The sequence below is a fragment of the Barbatula barbatula genome (genome assembly GCF_947034865.1).
Source record: "Barbatula barbatula genome assembly, chromosome: 10".
Classification (NCBI taxonomy): domain Eukaryota; kingdom Metazoa; phylum Chordata; class Actinopteri; order Cypriniformes; family Nemacheilidae; genus Barbatula; species Barbatula barbatula.
The window spans coordinates 1,503,389-1,520,545 of NC_136773.1; the positions used below are offsets into that span (position 1 = coordinate 1,503,389).

At 43.4% G+C, this 17,157-nt stretch overlaps 2 protein-coding genes across 10 annotated transcripts; one reads left to right on the forward strand and one right to left on the reverse strand.

Annotated features, from left to right (window-relative positions):
* Positions 1–2,650: 2,650 nt before the first annotated feature.
* emc8 (ER membrane protein complex subunit 8) lies at positions 2,651–7,367 on the reverse strand. Its single transcript, XM_079466172.1, has 5 exons — positions 7,056–7,367; positions 6,018–6,094; positions 5,869–5,938; positions 5,682–5,776; positions 2,651–4,460 (listed from the first exon to the last, which is right to left on the reverse strand). The coding sequence occupies exons 1-5, from the start codon at positions 7,260–7,262 to the stop codon at positions 4,301–4,303; spliced, it is 609 nt and encodes a 202-aa protein (XP_079322298.1). The 5' UTR covers positions 7,263–7,367; the 3' UTR covers positions 2,651–4,300.
* cox4i1 (cytochrome c oxidase subunit 4I1) lies at positions 6,876–9,391 on the forward strand. Of its 9 annotated transcripts, none has more exons than XM_079466181.1 (5): positions 6,876–6,999; positions 8,415–8,491; positions 8,608–8,772; positions 8,860–8,991; positions 9,083–9,391. In XM_079466181.1, exons 2-5 carry the CDS (start codon positions 8,416–8,418, stop codon positions 9,217–9,219), a joined length of 510 nt encoding a protein of 169 aa, XP_079322307.1. In that variant the 5' UTR covers positions 6,876–6,999; position 8,415; the 3' UTR covers positions 9,220–9,391. The 9 variants fall into 9 exon arrangements, with proteins under 9 accessions (XP_079322307.1, XP_079322306.1, XP_079322305.1 ...); XM_079466180.1 differs by having other exon boundaries at positions 6,909–7,424; XM_079466179.1 differs by lacking the exon at positions 6,876–6,999 and adding an exon at positions 7,069–7,531.
* Positions 9,392–17,157: the final 7,766 nt, after the last annotated feature.

Sequence of the window (17,157 nt, forward strand, 5' to 3'; positions counted from 1 at the left end):
TTATTGATGACTTGTGTGGGACTATTGCCAATATAGGTCACACTGACGCAGATCACAGGCATACCTTAGGGCAGTGGTTCCCAATTTCTTTTAAAGCAAGGCACCCCTTTGTAGGGGTTTTTCCCCACTGCACCCCAACCCTGATTTTACTACAAGTACATGCGTACATACATATATAAAATTAAATCCAGTTTGCCAAACTACTAATTAAGTATAAACAGCTGCACGGATTTATTAGAAATGCATTACAACATACATTATATGATACCTGTGTATATTCTTAATGTGCCTGCTTTTGGTGGCACAGCCTCTTGATACGGGCGTAGATTGAGGAGTTTTTTCAGGGATGAGAACACTAGCTCACACAAGTTGGAGGTTGAAAACGACTACAGCACACTGACGGCGACTTGGCGTTTTCAGTTCGCCCTTTTGGTGCGCACCCGGGTTCGATTAACGCCAGAGTTCGGTTTGTTTGGGTGATGTGTAAATGCTTTCTTCTCAACCTGGGTGCTCACCTGCAAACTGTACCCAAGTCCGCGTACAAAGGGAGGTCTGGGGTGTGTGGTTCATGTGAACTCCATTTTATAAAAAATGTGTGCTTGTGTGTGAGTTTATTTCACTTTTCTGATTGAGCGTGACTGGCGCGCTCCAAGCAGAGAGCTGTATATCTAATTTCTGTTCGCCTTCAGCATTATTCAGAGCATTTAAAGTATATTCATAGACAAAAGTGCCGATATGTACTGAAACAGAACTAGGGATCAAAAACATGAATGTTTCAAAATTGAAGCTTATTTCCAAACGCTGACTGTTGAAGAAAAGTGTCCTTACTTCTGCGTGAGGATGAGCGATGGCCCACATCTAGCTGTTGCAGGACAGTCTGACTTCAAGACACATGCAAGGCTTTGCACTATAGATATGAGTGTCCTATTAATGACAAGAACCTGCCGTGCCCTCTTGTGCTGACCGCCTCCTGCAAGGTGATAACGTCCACAGGCAGGGTTGGGGCAGAGCAACTTGACCCTCCACAGCTTAAATGGCATCCAAAGAAAAAGTTTTTTTCCAACATGAAAAATCGTTACTTAACAACTTTTCTTAGTCCCTTATTGGACAATTCTCCCAGAAAAGCATGCGGCACGCCCGCGCATCAACCATTGAACGCGGGAGAAGTAGTATGCGCACAAGTCACTTTCACTTGCGAGAGAGAGCACTACGTTCACAAAGTTCAGCTGTGTTGTTTGTTCGCTGCATTTGGGTGATGAATGCTTTATATAAATGGCGGATATAACGCTGGAGTTGGTTTGAAACTGATAGATTGAGGGGCGGTCTCAGCGCTAAATGATGTTGGACATGAACCGCATGTGGTAAGTGAAACTGAGGTCAGCTTTATATATATAGAGTTATATCCACAACTATGAGGACAAGTAGTTCAATCTAATGTGGTGTGCCGACAGCTAACGTTAGTGGCTAAGCTAGTAAGCGACGCATTTATGTTTCGTGTAACGTTAGTATAGAATTATCAATTGTAGGCCTATTACCTTTCTCCCCCTCTTAGTTTCTAATAAAGATCAGGGCTCAGGTGAAGTCATTGTGTTACAGATCCACGAGGAAAGAGTAGAAACCTCACAGTTTGAGTGTATGGTGAAGCTAGGTCTTATTAACTAACAATAACCCGATGTTTCCTATGTTCCTGGGGGTTTCATTTAACTCATAAAATGGGGGACCAGGCATCAATGATGCGGTGTACTTTGTTAATGCTTATTTTTGGGAGATCTTGAAGACATCTTGTAAACACTTGACATTTTGCGTGGTGCGAGAGAAAACTGGAAACTGAAATCCCGACCTCTGGCCACAGCAGAAGTTTGTACAAAGTCTATTGCGGTCAAGCCAGCCTCCACTTTGAAAACAACGGTCAAGTCAGTCCTCAGGCGATTTAGTTGTGCACGCATATACTAGGCATTACATTAAAGGTGTGAGATTGTGATTTCAAATGAACATAACATGACAAATAATAAATGAAGAAATGTTTAAATGCTATTCGCGAGTAGTTGGACGCTTGAACATTTTGTGTTTACTCGCTTCATTCGCGCTTGAAATTCGCTTCATTCGCGCGTGAAATTCGCATCATTCGCGCTATTCGCGAGTGAAATTCGCTTCACGAAAATGTTTTTACAATTTACCGGATTCTCAGACCTCCTCACTCACTTTCTTCCAAGCAAAATCCTTTTTATTCCATTTTTATGAACACATATCATATAGCTCCGGGTGTCCACACACTGAGATGAGCTTGTCCTCCATTTTTTATTTCTGCCTCTGCTAGCTACGTCGTCTACGTCACTACTAGAGCAGGCTCCTGATTGGTTAACGCGCTATTCGCGTCATCTCATTCGCTCTATTCGCGCCGCAAGCGCGTCTATCGCGTCTTTGCATTGACTTAACATGTAAATCACTCGCGCTTGACACCTCATTCGCGCTCTATGTGAACACACAGTAAGGATCACAGGCAAAAAAAAATCAACACTTCCATCATGCTTTAATATGTCCCGATTCATGCATATTGTTTTGCTGCGCACTAAATTATACCGTATATACTTTTCAAAACAAAACCAGTGTCAGGGATTTTTAGGGGAAGAACCCAAGCGCAGGCAGCAGTGCATAAATGGAATATTTAATAATAAAATAAAGCCCACGATGGGGTAAAGATGTAACAAAACTAAATATAAACAAGAACAAAAGACTTCCCACAATAGGGCAAAAACGAGAACACAGGATACACGATGGTGAGACCAAATAATAGTTCGTAAGGTATTACGGCAAGGCAAGGCAACAAGATCACACGACATGAAAGTAATACAAAACAATTCAGCACAGGACAGCAAACACAAAGGCAATATATAAGGAGACTAACAAGGATAATTAATACAAGGCAGGTGTGGGGACTGAAACACTAAAGTGAAGCTAATGAGAGAACGAGAGGGGCGGGGCCAAAGACGAGACGCACACAAAAGACATGGTACTGTCAAGATCCTGCCCGAAGACTAGAAAAACCTGACACTTCGTGGCAGAACCCTGACAACCAGTGCATACTTCAAGGGATAGAATAATGCAAAAATTGGGGCCCAGCTTTAGTGAGAGCCGGGGGTCCCCATGAGCAGACTTTATAAAAGACCTAAAAAAAACTTGAGTCACAGCAAATCGCTCAACTGTAGTGCATATTCATATTTTTGTGAATAAAGGCATAATAGTGTATATTATACTGAGATTTCATTGCATAATACTACATTGTAGTTAGCTTAGCCTATGTTTACAGTATTGATGTTTTGATTGTATATATTATCTGTTTGACTGTGCGCTGACATGTTGCACAAAAGAGCTGTGGCCGGCGTGAGTTTGAAGCTCATGGTCCTTTCCTGTACTCCTCTCTCTCATCCCATCGTTCTCTGTCTGTCTGCACTGTTCTGCCTGGCAAAAAAGGCCAAGATAAATGGTGGCGTCTTAATGTCTAATTATAAATACCAAAGACAATGATTAATTACAGCTAAACATGAAGCAGTGTGTTTTGAGAAGAGGCAAGAGGGTAAATTCATGTTTTTAATCAACACATTTGAAGATTACAAGTCTACAATTCATTTCTTAAAAATTTCTGCGCAAAAATATTTTTGATTTTAATTTGAGCCTTCATTCACCATTAACAATTTTTTTAACTTCTACAGACAGAAGAATCAAATGTTGCTGTCATGTCTGCATTTAAGTACTTAAGAAAACCAACAAACTGACCACTACCTTAAAATCAAACTAAACTCTTACAAAACACCATTCAGCTTTGAAATACTCAAATGTGTGTTAAATTCAGCATGTAATTAAATAAATAACTGGTAGCATTCAAAGTTGTACATGAATATTATACAAACTACTGCATGAAAACCTTTCTGACATTGGATCCCTATAGGCAGGGGTGGCCAATCCTGGTCATGGGGGGGTTTGGACTGTCCTGTAGAGTTTGGATCCAACCCAAATCAAACACACCTGAACCATCTAATCAAGGTCTTCAGGATTACTAGAAACTTCAAGCCAGGTGTGTTGGAAATAACCTCTACAGGTCAATGGCCCTCCAAGACCAAGATTCTTTACCCCTGGTACAGGGTGACGCCGGTGTTGTCAAACGTGAGGACACAGCGTCCTGTTAGGTTCAGTATATTATTCCCAAGTGAAAGAGAACATTGACAGTACTGTATCGAGTTCACACATGCATCCTCCTTAAATGTTGATGGGTTTGTTGGTTGAAGTGGACTTCTTTGCAGCTTCAGCATAGATGTAGCACAGATTTGTTGATTTCAGGGTTGGTCCAGTCATTTCTCAAGTCATCCAGGTGGTTGTCAAAGTCTACAAGATTTTCGTACGACCTGCTCTCTAAAAGAGCGGCGGTGATTTTCTGTGCCTCTAGCCAATCCTCAAAGCAGTCACTGCAACGCAAACAGGAAAAAAGATCATGAAAATGAGCACCGCCAAAAGGAGATAACAGCCTATCAAACAAAACCCAAGATAATGGCAGGATATAATCATAAATACTATGATAGCATAAATGTCAGTCTGGAGTTGGACTGATGATAACTCTCTTCTTTAAAGATGCACTCGGTCTTTTTTGTGCCTTACATTTTATGCAGCATCACACACACCTCTTCTGTCCTACTGTAACCATATCATAGACAAACACAATGAACCATCATTTTCTTTGTCATTCTATGAATGGAGCCCTGCACCGGTACATCGCACCGGTACATCGCCCAGCACTAATAATCAGTATAAAATATTGGCTTCCACAGTCTACAAATGTCCTGTTTGGTCAAGCTCTCTGGTGCCAGCATTTGTGCATACTCATAGCCTATTGCTGATTGGCTATGAGAACGTTATTATTTTAAGGCGGAGCCAAATATCCACTATACACTCCCCCATCACAGATAACTTCCTAAAACACTTAACAAGCTTTGTCGTACCATGGAAAAGCAAATTCCTGTTAAAGGGGAGGTCTGATGGAATTTCCCTTTTTAAAATGTAGCTAGTGAGTAGCATAGCTCTTTAAGCATAAACAAAATCTGCCAAGTCACAAAGATCAGAGAAAAGGAAGATATTTTCTTTAACAGAAATCACATTTTTTAAAGACTACAATGAACGGCTCGTTGGGACTACAAAGAGCTACTTCCTGCAGTAGTTACATCACGACGGCCAAATGTGACATAAATCCTGCCCCCAGGTACACGGATAGGATAATGGGTGGCACATCTCAACGGTAGACAATCCACAAAAGACTGGCTCAGCTTGATCAATCAGAGCGGTTCGGAAAGAGGGACTTCACAGAACCAGGAACTCAACAGCCTGTTGCCTTTGCGGATTAGACATTTTATGTCGTGGAAGGTTTTAGGATGGTCTTTATTTTAGTTTGTCCAAGGGGAAAGTTAGCTTCCAGCGGTTTACCTGCTATCACGTGCTGATGACGTATGGCGTATGCGTGAACAGGGTGTGCAAAATATGTTGAATGAAAATGAACACATGACCTATCATTGCCCTCGCACCGATCCAATGTTTTTCTAGAAATATATCAAATAACATGGATATGCTACATAATATCTACATAATGACACTAGTTAGGAATTCATTAAATGTGCTATAAAGTGAACTGAACTCACGTGCTCTGCTCTCTGCACTTCCACTTGTTGTCTTGATGATCATAGATGAGGAGGACAGGCACAAAGCAATCCATAGTAAACCTGCTGTTGTCCAGCTGAAGTGTGAGAAACAGATTTACTGTCGGCTGGTCTGACAGATTGTGATATTTGTACTTTAGTGACACATAATCAGACGATCAGAATTTACCATGATCATTGTGGCCTCACTGAAGTTTTCAGAGATTCTGGAGGCGACCCTCTCAGCTACCTGATTCGGTCTAAAAGAGTAGGAGACGTCACAACAAAACACATGCAGACATTAAACGATAACAGAAAGATGAGCATCAAAGACCTTACCTGGCTTCCTTAATACGTTCATTTGCTTGATAATAACCAGCAATGACATATTTGTTCTCTTTGCACCACGTGTCAATCTGAGGAAAGAGACATCAGACCCAGAGATGTGATGTGATGTACAAACTCAAAAGACTGTCTGTTTTGCTTTAATGACCTTCAGGTTTGATTTCATTAGCAAAATATAAAGGGTGTGTTTCAAAAACACTAAACTTATTTAAGGTCCCTAAAGTAATTGAATCATTTAATCTTTAATAGTATAAATCCCCCGAGTTGGGTCTTCCAAGACTAGAAGTATTTCCAAGACTACATTGCAGATCATGGTTGCTAGGCAGTCCATTTTGCGAACCTTTGCGTTGTTGATCATTTTATTATGAGGTTTGCTGCATTCAGAATCAGATGATGCCATTCTCACACTTCAGTTTTGCTGCATTTACAACCAGCCAGAGATGTTCTTCTGGAACAATGGTTGCGCGGATCATGCTGTGTGAATGTCTCATTTCTACACGTTGCAAAGACATCCTATTGGTCCATTGACTGGGAAAGCCACTAAAGTACAGTGCAGCCGTTGTCAAGTTCATTAAACCAGTTTGAGACTGTGGCATGTTGCATCATCACACATCTGTATGTAGCCGTGGGTTGTTTCTCAGAAAAGATCTAGAACCGTCACACCAGACCACGCTTTTCAAGATTCTGCCAACAACAGTTGCAGAAAGTCGTTCTCTAGATACCAAGTCCTTGAACCATCATTCAGGCGTTTCTTGCAGAGGCATGTCTGCAGAACAACATTGGATGTTTGTGTTGCTATTATGAGACGTACTCAACAGCTGTGTTTATCATCATTTCAGTGAACAATGTACTGTGTGCACATGACCGCAAAGACTTATGGACCCTGCTGAAGACGTGCTGCGCTCTCTGGACATCATCGAAGCCTCCAGATAGGAGGAGGCCCCACACCAACTACATATAAAGGGATTTCAGAGAGGTCTGACGCTAAATGCGAACGCGTGTTAGTTGCAGCGCAAATAAATGAAATCTCACCAGCGTGAGCGCCACCTCCAACATGGGCGCGAGCGCCAGAGGCCCGTGAAAGAGCGGCACGCAGTCGACGCACAGCGCCGGATCTCTCGCGTCGTCCTTCCGCTTGTGCTTCTCGGCCACCAGCAGCCCGTTAACGGCGCAGTGTGGATACTTCGCGGCATGCAGGAGCATCTTGCTGTACGCTTGCGTGGTCAACTTTAAAGGCATGTTTAAAGAGCTGCCCGTGGTCTAACGTCGCCGTGCTGAACGCGGCTGTTAACTACACGTCGGACTGATCCCGGACCGGCTGTCGTCTTTATCTGCCTGGGATGTTTTGTTGTGGGCGTCCGGAAACTGCTTCTGGATCAGAAATGACAACTTCCGGAAGCGGTAATCGGAACGGAGCTGAATGGTCGGAATCGAAGTGTTACATTTAAACAACAAACTAACGTAACCATCGTGTTTTATTGAATACCACGCGTGCGTGTGTCTTATAGGTGCGTTAAAACACGGTATACAATAGTTTGATTTCGTCATCCATGACGCTTTGCGCTTGTATTTCCGGTCGTGTGTCGCCTCACTTCCGGTAGCTTATCCTCCTCTGAGAGAGTGACGGTCGGCTGCGCGAGGTGTGTGAGGAGGTCTTTATATTTGAGAAGAAAGTGCAACTGTCTGCCATGATGTTTTAAACATGCTGTTCGTGTACTTTGTGTGTAGCGTTACTGTGCGGCGGCGTCTTAGATTTGAGAAGTATATGAATGACATTGAGGAATGTGTCGGGACTGTTGCTCTGTTTTAGCATTAGCATTAGCATTAGCTGTCGATCGGTACATGTGCTGTAGATCATCTCTTTAAAGGACAATGTCAGGTTGAACAGGACTACTTGTTTACATTTACTGCGCTTATGGGTGTATATTTGTGTGCTCTGGCATTAAATGTCACGGTTTGTTGTTTATCGTTGCTCTGTTATGTGTTGACCTTGTAATGTTAGCTATAGCTGCTGCCTCGGTCGGTGTTATTGACATTTACACGTTGAGAAGTGTCGTTCGATTAGTACTAAAGCTAATATCCAGCGTTGCCTTGCAATCATATGTAATGAAATAAGTGCTATAGTCTTATACTGTGCTATTGATCGGTTGTAGTCCTACAGAGCAAAGTTAAATAATAAAGAGAGAACGTGTACGCCTCTACAATGAAAAAGGTTTATACGCAAGTCTGACGTTAGTTGACAATTAATACATTTATGAACATCCAAATGTCACGTTACAACAAAAGCGAACACAGATTATTAAAGCAGCATTGTGATTGTTTAATTGTCTTATTATATGTATCATTTAGAAAAAGTAATACTAAATTGTTTGTCATGTTGTCGATGCATAGGATGTTGGCAACCAGAGCATTTCGTCTTGTCGGTAGCCGGGCCTTGTCAACTTCTATCTGCCTTCGTGGTGGACACGGTAAGTTGTGTGCCAACAGATGGCTGCCACCAAATAATGAAACAAATTCTAGATATTGATCAAAGACACAGTCAGTTGAATGGCCGGTGTCATCGTCGTTTTGTTGGTGCTTTCAGGAGTTGCCAAGGTGGAGGACTATGCACTCCCAGCATACTTTGACAGAAGAGAAAGCCCTCTTCCTGACATCAAGTATGTGCAACAGCTGAATCCAGACCAGAAGTCTCTGAAAGAAAAGGAGAAAGGCTCATGGGCGGCTCTGTCCAAAGATGAGAAGATTGCATGTGTGTGATATTGCCACCGTAAGATCAATGCATTTTTTAAACACATTTTGATTTGCAAATGATGATATTCATTTTTATTATTTTCAGTGTATCGCATCAGCTTCAAAGAGAGTTTTGCTGAAATGGAGAAGGGAACAGGCGAGTGGAAATCAGTTGTTGCTGGAGTTTTCTTTTTTATGGGTTTCACCGGCCTTGTTGTCTTGTGGCAGAGAAAGTATGGTAAGCTTTATGATCGAGAACCATTCAAAACATGGTTTTAATCCCACGTTTTTCTATGAATGTTCTTAATGGTAAAAATGTTTTTTTGTAGTTTATGGGGATGTTCCCCCTACCTTTGACCCTGAGTGGAAACAGAAAGAACTCCAGAGAACGCTTGACATGAGGATGAATCCTGTTGAGGGATTTTCATCCAAATGGGACTATGAGAACAATGCTTGGAAGAAATAAATTCATGTTCTGTAAATTAAAATCCGTTGGACCATCTTGCACAACTTCGAACAAATAAACAGACATGTCTTTATTTATTGTTTGCCCATGTTACTTCTGAATACATTTTGGAAGATTGCTTCCTCCTAAGGTTCTTGTAGATTCGAAAATAAAAATTCCAATGTGTATTGTACCTCTTGACTCAATTTGTTTGAACACATTTGATGATTCATAAAGAAACAGCTCGACTGTGTCACTGCCACAAGGTGGCTTTCAGAAAGCAATGCGTAGTTGGCACCAACATTTAAGTGGTCAAGTTTGATCAAAGTCACTTGACGTATACAGCGTCTCTTTTTTTGCCATAAACTTATTGCACTGCAATGGCAAAATCATTTGCGATTTATTAAATCCGGTTCCAATTTACCTTCCTTACACATCGACTTGTAATCTATTGCCCATGCCGAATGAGCTATAGTTTGTGCTAATTGATATTACATTTTAGGAATACTAATACTAACCTCAAAAAAAGAAATGTAGTATTAATTACTATTATTAAGACATTACAATGGAAACACTATTCACAATGGAAAAACTATTCACAATCTCAAGTTTTTGTGATCAGACTCCATCACAAAACGTAATGTATGCAGGGCTAGCAAAATGTAAAAAATCCTGAAAGAGATCCAAACAATAAAACTTTTCAATAGAATGCACTGGAAATCAAGCAGCTTAAAAATCGCTGGACTTTTTACCATCAAGAAAAAACGACAATTACAGATGAATTTGGAACAACGGCCAAAAAAATACTGAAAATGAGCAAAAAATGTATGTCGCTAGGGAAGTAACAATGTCATGGTATGACATTAGCAACAATTATCTCAATATTATTGTGGTCACGTTTATGAAATCATAGGTCTTCCGGATCTTTAACAGAGGTAATATTTATTATATTGTTCAACATTTTCTGTCAAGGTCCAAGCTGGTGAGTTTTTTATTTTATTTATTCATTTGACCTATCTCATTCTATAACTCAAAGTAACAGTTTTGATTTGGGGATAAAGGAAAGAGGACAGGATATGATTTGTAAATCATTGCAATGTTTGTTCTGTATGAATATATACAGCAATGACTGAAGCGTCCAGTTAAACGGCACTAACATTTGACGAGTTGGAAGTTTGAACATAGTTTTTAATAGAATATATAGATTTAATAATAGATTAAGCAGATTTAATGTATCTAAAGAGTGACAGGGGAAGAAAAGAACAAGGACATTTAATGCAAACTGGTAATTGACATGGAGAGAAAGAAAATATATTTTTATGAAGACCTTTTTTAGAGATGAAAGGTGAAAGGACAGAGGTGAAAGGTGAGAGGACAGAGGTGAAAGGTGAGAGGACAGAGGTGAGAGGACAGAGGTGAAAGGTGAGAGGACAGAGGTGAAAGGACAGAGGTGAAAGGTGAGAGGATAGAGGTGAAGGTAAGAGGACAGAGGTGAAAGGTGAGAGGACAGAGGTGAAAGGACAGAGATGAAAGGTGAGAGGACAGAGGTGAAAGGTGAGAGGACAGAGGGAAAGGTGAGAGGACAGAGGGAAAGGTGAGAGGACAGAGGTGAAAGGACAGAGGTGAAAGGTGAAAGGACAGAGGTGAAAGGTGAGAGGACAGAGGGAAAGGTGAGAGGACAGCGGTGAAGGTAAGAGGATAGAGGTGAAAGGCGAGAGGACAGAGGGAAAGGTGAGAGGACAGAGGTGAAAGGACAGAGATGAAAGGTGAGAGGACAGAGATGAAAGGTGAGAGGACAGAGGGAAAGGTGAGAGGACAGAGGTGAATGTGAGAGGACAGAGGTGAAAGGTGAGAGGATAGAGGTGAAGGTAAGAGGACAGAGGTGAAAGGTGAGAGGACAGAGGTGAAAGGTGAAAGGACAGAGATGAAAGGTGAGAGGACAGAGATGAAAGGTGAGAGGACAGAGGGAAAGGTGAGAGGACAGAGGTGAATGTGAGAGGACAGAGGTGAAAGGTGAGAGGACAGAGGGAAAGGTGAGAGGACAGAGGTGAAGGTAAGAGGACAGAGGTGAAAGGTGAGAGGACAGAGATGAAAGGTGAGAGGACAGAGGGAAAGGTGAGAGGACAGAGGTGAAAGGACAGAGATGAAAGGTGAGAGGACAGAGATGAAAGGTGAGAGGACAGAGGGAAAGGTGAGAGGACAGAGGTGAATGTGAGAGGACAGAGGTGAAAGGTGAGAGGATAGAGGTGAAGGTAAGAGGACAGAGGTGAAAGGTGAGAGGACAGAGGTGAAAGGACAGAGATGAAAGGTGAGAGGACAGAGATGAAAGGTGAGAGGACAGAGGGAAAGGTGAGAGGACAGAGGTGAATGTGAGAGGACAGAGGTGAAAGGTGAGAGGACAGAGGGAAAGGTGAGAGGACAGAGGTGAAGGTAAGAGGACAGAGGTGAAGGTAAGAGGACAGAGGTGAAAGGTGAGAGGACAGAGATGAAAGGTGAGAGGACAGAGGGAAAGGTGAGAGGACAGAGGTGAAAGGTGAGAGGACAGAGGGAAAGGTGAGAGGACAGAGGGAAAGGTGAGAGGACAGAGGTGAAAGGACAGAGGTGAAAGGTGAGAGGACAGAGGTGAAAGGTGAGAGGACAGAGATGAAAGGTGAGAGGACAGAGGTGAAAGGTGAGAGGACAGAGGTGAAAGGTGAGAGGACAGAGGTGAAAGGTGAGAGGACAGAGGTGAAAGGTGAGAGGACAGAGGGAAAGGTGAGAGGACAGAGGTGAAAGGTGAGAGGACAGAGGGAAAGGTGAGAGGACAGAGGTGAAAGGTGAGAGGACAGAGGTGAAAGGTGAGAGGACAGAGATGAAAGGTGAGAGGACAGAGGTGAAAGGTGAGAGGACAGAGATGAAAGGTGAGAGGACAGAGATGAAAGGTGAGAGGACAGAGGGAAAGGTGAGAGGACAGAGGTGAAAGGTGAGAGGACAGAGGTGAAAGGTGAGAGGACAGAGGTGAAAGGTGAGAGGACACAGGGAAAGGTGAGAGGACAGAGGGAAAGGTGAGAGGACAGAGGTGAAAGGTGAGAGGACAGAGGTGAAAGGTGAGAGGACAGAGATGAAAGGTGAGAGGACAGAGGTGAAAGGTGAGAGGACAGAGATGAAAGGTGAGAGGACAGAGGTGAAAGGTGAGAGGACAGAGGGAAAGGTGAGAGGACAGAGGTGAAGGTAAGAGGACAGAGGTGAAAGGTGAGAGGACAGAGGGAAAGGTGAGAGGACAGAGATGAAAGGTGAGAGGACAGAGGGAAAGGTGAGAGGACAGAGGTGAATGTGAGAGGACAGAGGTGAAAGGTGAGAGGACAGAGGGAAAGGTGAGAGGACAGAGATGAAAGGTGAGAGGACAGAGGTGAAAGGTGAGAGGACAGAGGTGAAAGGTGAGAGGACAGAGGTGAAAGGTGAGAGGACAGAGGTGAAAGGTGAGAGGACAGAGGTGAAAGGTGAGAGGACAGAGGTGAAAGGTGAGAGGACAGAGATGAAAGGTGAGAGGACAGAGGGAAAGGTGAGAGGACAGAGGTGAAGGTGAGAGGACAGAGGTGAAAGGTGAGAGGACAGAGGGAAAGGTGAGAGGACAGAGGTGAAGGTGAGAGGACAGAGGTGAAAGGTGAGAGGACAGAGGTGAAAGGTGAGAGGACAGAGGTGAAAGGTGAGAGGACAGAGGTGAAAGGTGAGAGGACAGAGGGAAAGGTGAGAGGACAGAGGGAAAGGTGAGAGGACAGAGGTGAAGGTGAGAGGACAGAGGTGAAAGGTGAGAGGACAGAGGTGAAAGGTGAGAGGACAGAGGTGAAAGGACAGAGGTGAAAGGTGAGAGGACAGAGATGAAAGGTGAGAGGACAGAGGGAAAGGTGAGAGGACAGAGGTGAAAGGTGAGAGGACAGAGGTGAAAGGTGAGAGGACAGAGATGAAAGGTGAGAGGACAGAGGGAAAGGTGAGAGGACAGAGATGAAAGGTGAGAGGACAGAGGTGAAGGTGAGAGGACAGAGGGAAAGGTGAGAGGACAGAGGTGAAAGGTGAGAGGACAGAGGGAAAGGTGAGAGGACAGAGGGAAAGGTGAGAGGACAGAGGTGAAGGTGAGAGGACAGAGGGAAAGGTGAGAGGACAGAGGTGAAAGGTGAGAGGACAGAGGGAAAGGTGAGAGGACAGAGGTGAAAGGTGAGAGGACAGAGGTGAAAGGTGAGAGGACAGAGATGAAAGGTGAGAGGACAGAGGGAAAGGTGAGAGGACAGAGGTGAAGGTGAGAGGACAGAGGGAAAGGTGAGAGGACAGAGGTGAAAGGTGAGAGGACAGAGGGAAAGGTGAGAGGACAGAGGTGAGAGGACAGAGGTGAAAGGTGAGAGGACAGAGGTGAAAGGTGAGAGGACAGAGATGAAAGGTGAGAGGACAGAGGGAAAGGTGAGAGGACAGAGGTGAAGGTGAGAGGACAGAGGTGAAAGGTGAGAGGACAGAGGTGAAAGGTGAGAGGACAGAGGTGAAAGGACAGAGGTGAAAGGTGAGAGGACAGAGATGAAAGGTGAGAGGACAGAGGGAAAGGTGAGAGGACAGAGGTGAAAGGTGAGAGGACAGAGGGAAAGGTGAGAGGACAGAGGTGAAAGGTGAGAGGACAGAGGGAAAGGTGAGAGGACAGAGGGAAAGGTGAGAGGACAGAGGTGAAAGGACAGAGGTGAAAGGTGAGAGGACAGAGGTGAAAGGTGAGAGGACAGAGATGAAAGGTGAGAGGACAGAGGTGAAAGGTGAGAGGACAGAGATGAAAGGTGAGAGGACAGAGGTGAAAGGTGAGAGGACAGAGGGAAAGGTGAGAGGACAGAGGTGAAGGTAAGAGGACAGAGGTGAAAGGTGAGAGGACAGAGGGAAAGGTGAGAGGACAGAGGTGAAAGGTGAGAGGACAGAGGGAAAGGTGAGAGGACAGAGGTGAAGGTGAGAGGACAGAGGGAAAGGTGAGAGGACAGAGGTGAAGGTGAGAGGACAGAGGTGAAAGTTGAGAGGACAGAGGGAAAGGTGAGAGGACAGAGGTGAGAGGACAGAGGTGAAACAGGCCCGAAATGATGATAACAAGGCAAAACCCCCAACAATGTAAATAGGGTATGAGTTTAATATACCGGAATAAATATATACTTTGTCAATAAAAAATGAAATAGTATATTGTCCGTGGATGTGTGTTTTCTTTCCTGGCGAAGTTCTTATTCTTGTTAACACTAAAGGGTTAACTGTGACGCTTCAGGTCACTGTGCTTACAGCTGATTGGTCCACTTTGCAAGTGAATAAACACGGCGCGGTGCTGCGCAGACCCATCAGATTATGACATCATCGTACTGCGAGATCGATTCGCGAGGCCTTCGGTTCTGAACACCATTTCATGTCCATAGTATTTTTCCATACCATGCAAGTCAAAGCTGTATTGTAGCAAACATTCTTCAGAATTTCTTCCCTTGTTTTAAGACCCTGACATGAATATGACAATAAATCTTTATGACAATGAAGAGAAAATGTATCAGTGACATTCTCAGCCAATGAGCATGAAGCTGTGTTGTCAGTCAGTCGTTTCCCATCATGCTTTTGAACAGCGCAGTCGGAGGAGAGCAACTGCGCTCGACTGCTCAAGCCGTCGCGAGAGATTTTTGGCACACGTCAGCATGACATCATAGCAAGGCGGACGTAACTCTATGGAAGGCCATTTAGGCAGAAATGTCTTTAGACGTATGGAAGGCCATTTAGGCAGAAATGTTTTTAGACGTAACGTGTACAGACGCTATAACGCGTGTACGCGTTATTGCGCCTAAAGACGTAATTTCGTGTACAGACGTTAGACGCGTCGATGCGTTATTGCGTGTAGACGCGTAAACCCACAACTTCCGCTGTCAAACTAAAAGTCACATCTGGAAATGTAGCCCTTACCATATTTCATTTTAGCTACACTTTCCCTTTGACTCTTTTTATTTTGCTTAAAAACATGGCGAAAATACAGTTTAATATTATTATATAAATAATTAAATTTATAATTACTAAACATAGTATTTTGTGGAAAAAACTCTGTTTTGTGTACTGGTTAACCAATATCATATGCTGCATTTAGTTTGCATTTCAAAACATATATTTTAACAAAACATATTATTCACACTGCAAAACTGCATACTGAGCCCCTTTCTCTACTCCCTTTTCACACTCGACTGCAGGCCTGTGAACGGATCTAACTCCTTCATCAAGTTTGCAGACGATACAACGGTGATTGGTCTCATCAGCAACAACGATGAGACTGCATACAGGGAGGAGGTCCGGCACCTGGCCACATGGTGCACTGACAACAACCTGCTCCTTAACACCTCCAAGACAAAGGAGAACATCGTGGACTTCAGGAAGGCGAAAGGAGGCACACACGGGTCCACATTAATGGGATGGCTGTTGAACGTGTTTCCAGTTTTAAGTTCCTGGGGACTCATATTTCGGAGGACCTGTCCTGGACCACCAACACCTCATGCCTGGTCAAGAAGGCTCACCAGCGTCTCTTCTTTCTGAGGACACTGAAGAAGAACCAACTGTCTTCAACTATCCTGGTGAACTTCTATCGCTGCACGATAGAGAGCATCCTGACCAACTGTGTCACAGTCTGGTACGGGATCTGTTCTGTTGCTGAGCGCAAGGCACTGCAGCGGGTGGTGAAAACAGCCCAGCGCATCACAGGGACTACACTTTCTGCCATTGAGGACATCCAGAAGAAACGCTGTTTGCGTCGAGCTCGCAGCATTCTCAAGGACTCCTCTCACCCCGCTCATAGACTGTTTACTCTCCTGCCTTCCGGTAGGCGCTTCCGGTGCCTCCGGACAAGAACCAGCAGACTAAGAAACAGCTTTTTTCCCCGAGCTGTTTCATTATTGAACTCTGCCCCCCACTGATTCCACTACCTCTCTTACCTTGAACTCCAAGCTGCTATAACATCGTTTACATTGCACTACAGGGCTGCATGCATGACTGAACTGTACACACCAGTACTTCATGTTATCTGCTCTACCGGACTGTTTACACACACACAGCATCATTTGCACTCTATACTGCTCACTTGCACTAATGGACCATTTTCATAACTGCACTAACTCATCTACTGCACTGTAACTCTATTAACTGCATCTACTCATCTACTGCACTGTAACCTCAACAACTGCATTAACTCTTATACTGCACCGTAACGTTAATAACCGCATTAACTCATCTATTGCACTGCAACTTTAACAGCTAATGTCAATAATGTATGCACACTTAAGTCACTTGCACTATTGTTTTGTCTAAATTATTATTTGCTCATATCCACCTGTACATTAATGTTCATAGTGTTAATGTTCATAGTATATAGTCATCTGTATATATTGTTCATAGTACAAACCTACTGTCATAAAAACATACCTACTTTAAAATATTTTCATAATCCATGCCCACTGTATAATATTTTCCTAATATTGTATTCTGTATTTATTCTAACTGTATATCCTGCACTTGCTAACTGCACTTCTGGTTAGACCTAAACTACATTTCGTTACACTGTACTTGTATATGTGTAATGACAATAAAGTTGAATCTAATCTAATCTAAGTGGGAACGCTGTGAGGAGTAGCAGATCAAAAAAACCTCCACATTATCTGACATGCAAAGATGTACACATTCTTGAATAACGCGTCTGCAATTGTTAAGAAAATTTCGCAAAGCCCATTGCTTTTCCTTGTCTACTTCTACCGCTTGTATTTTGAAATGCTCTCTTTTTCCTTGTCCTAAAATTACGTCTTGCTGACGCATCCGGAACGTATCCGCAAGTAGAACCATATGCAATGCCACGCACAAGGGCACGTCACGTTTAAATGCATTATTCATGAAGGAACGATGACGTCACGGCTATATGTTTAATCAATTTTATGCAAATCCTTCCGTTTTGGGGCT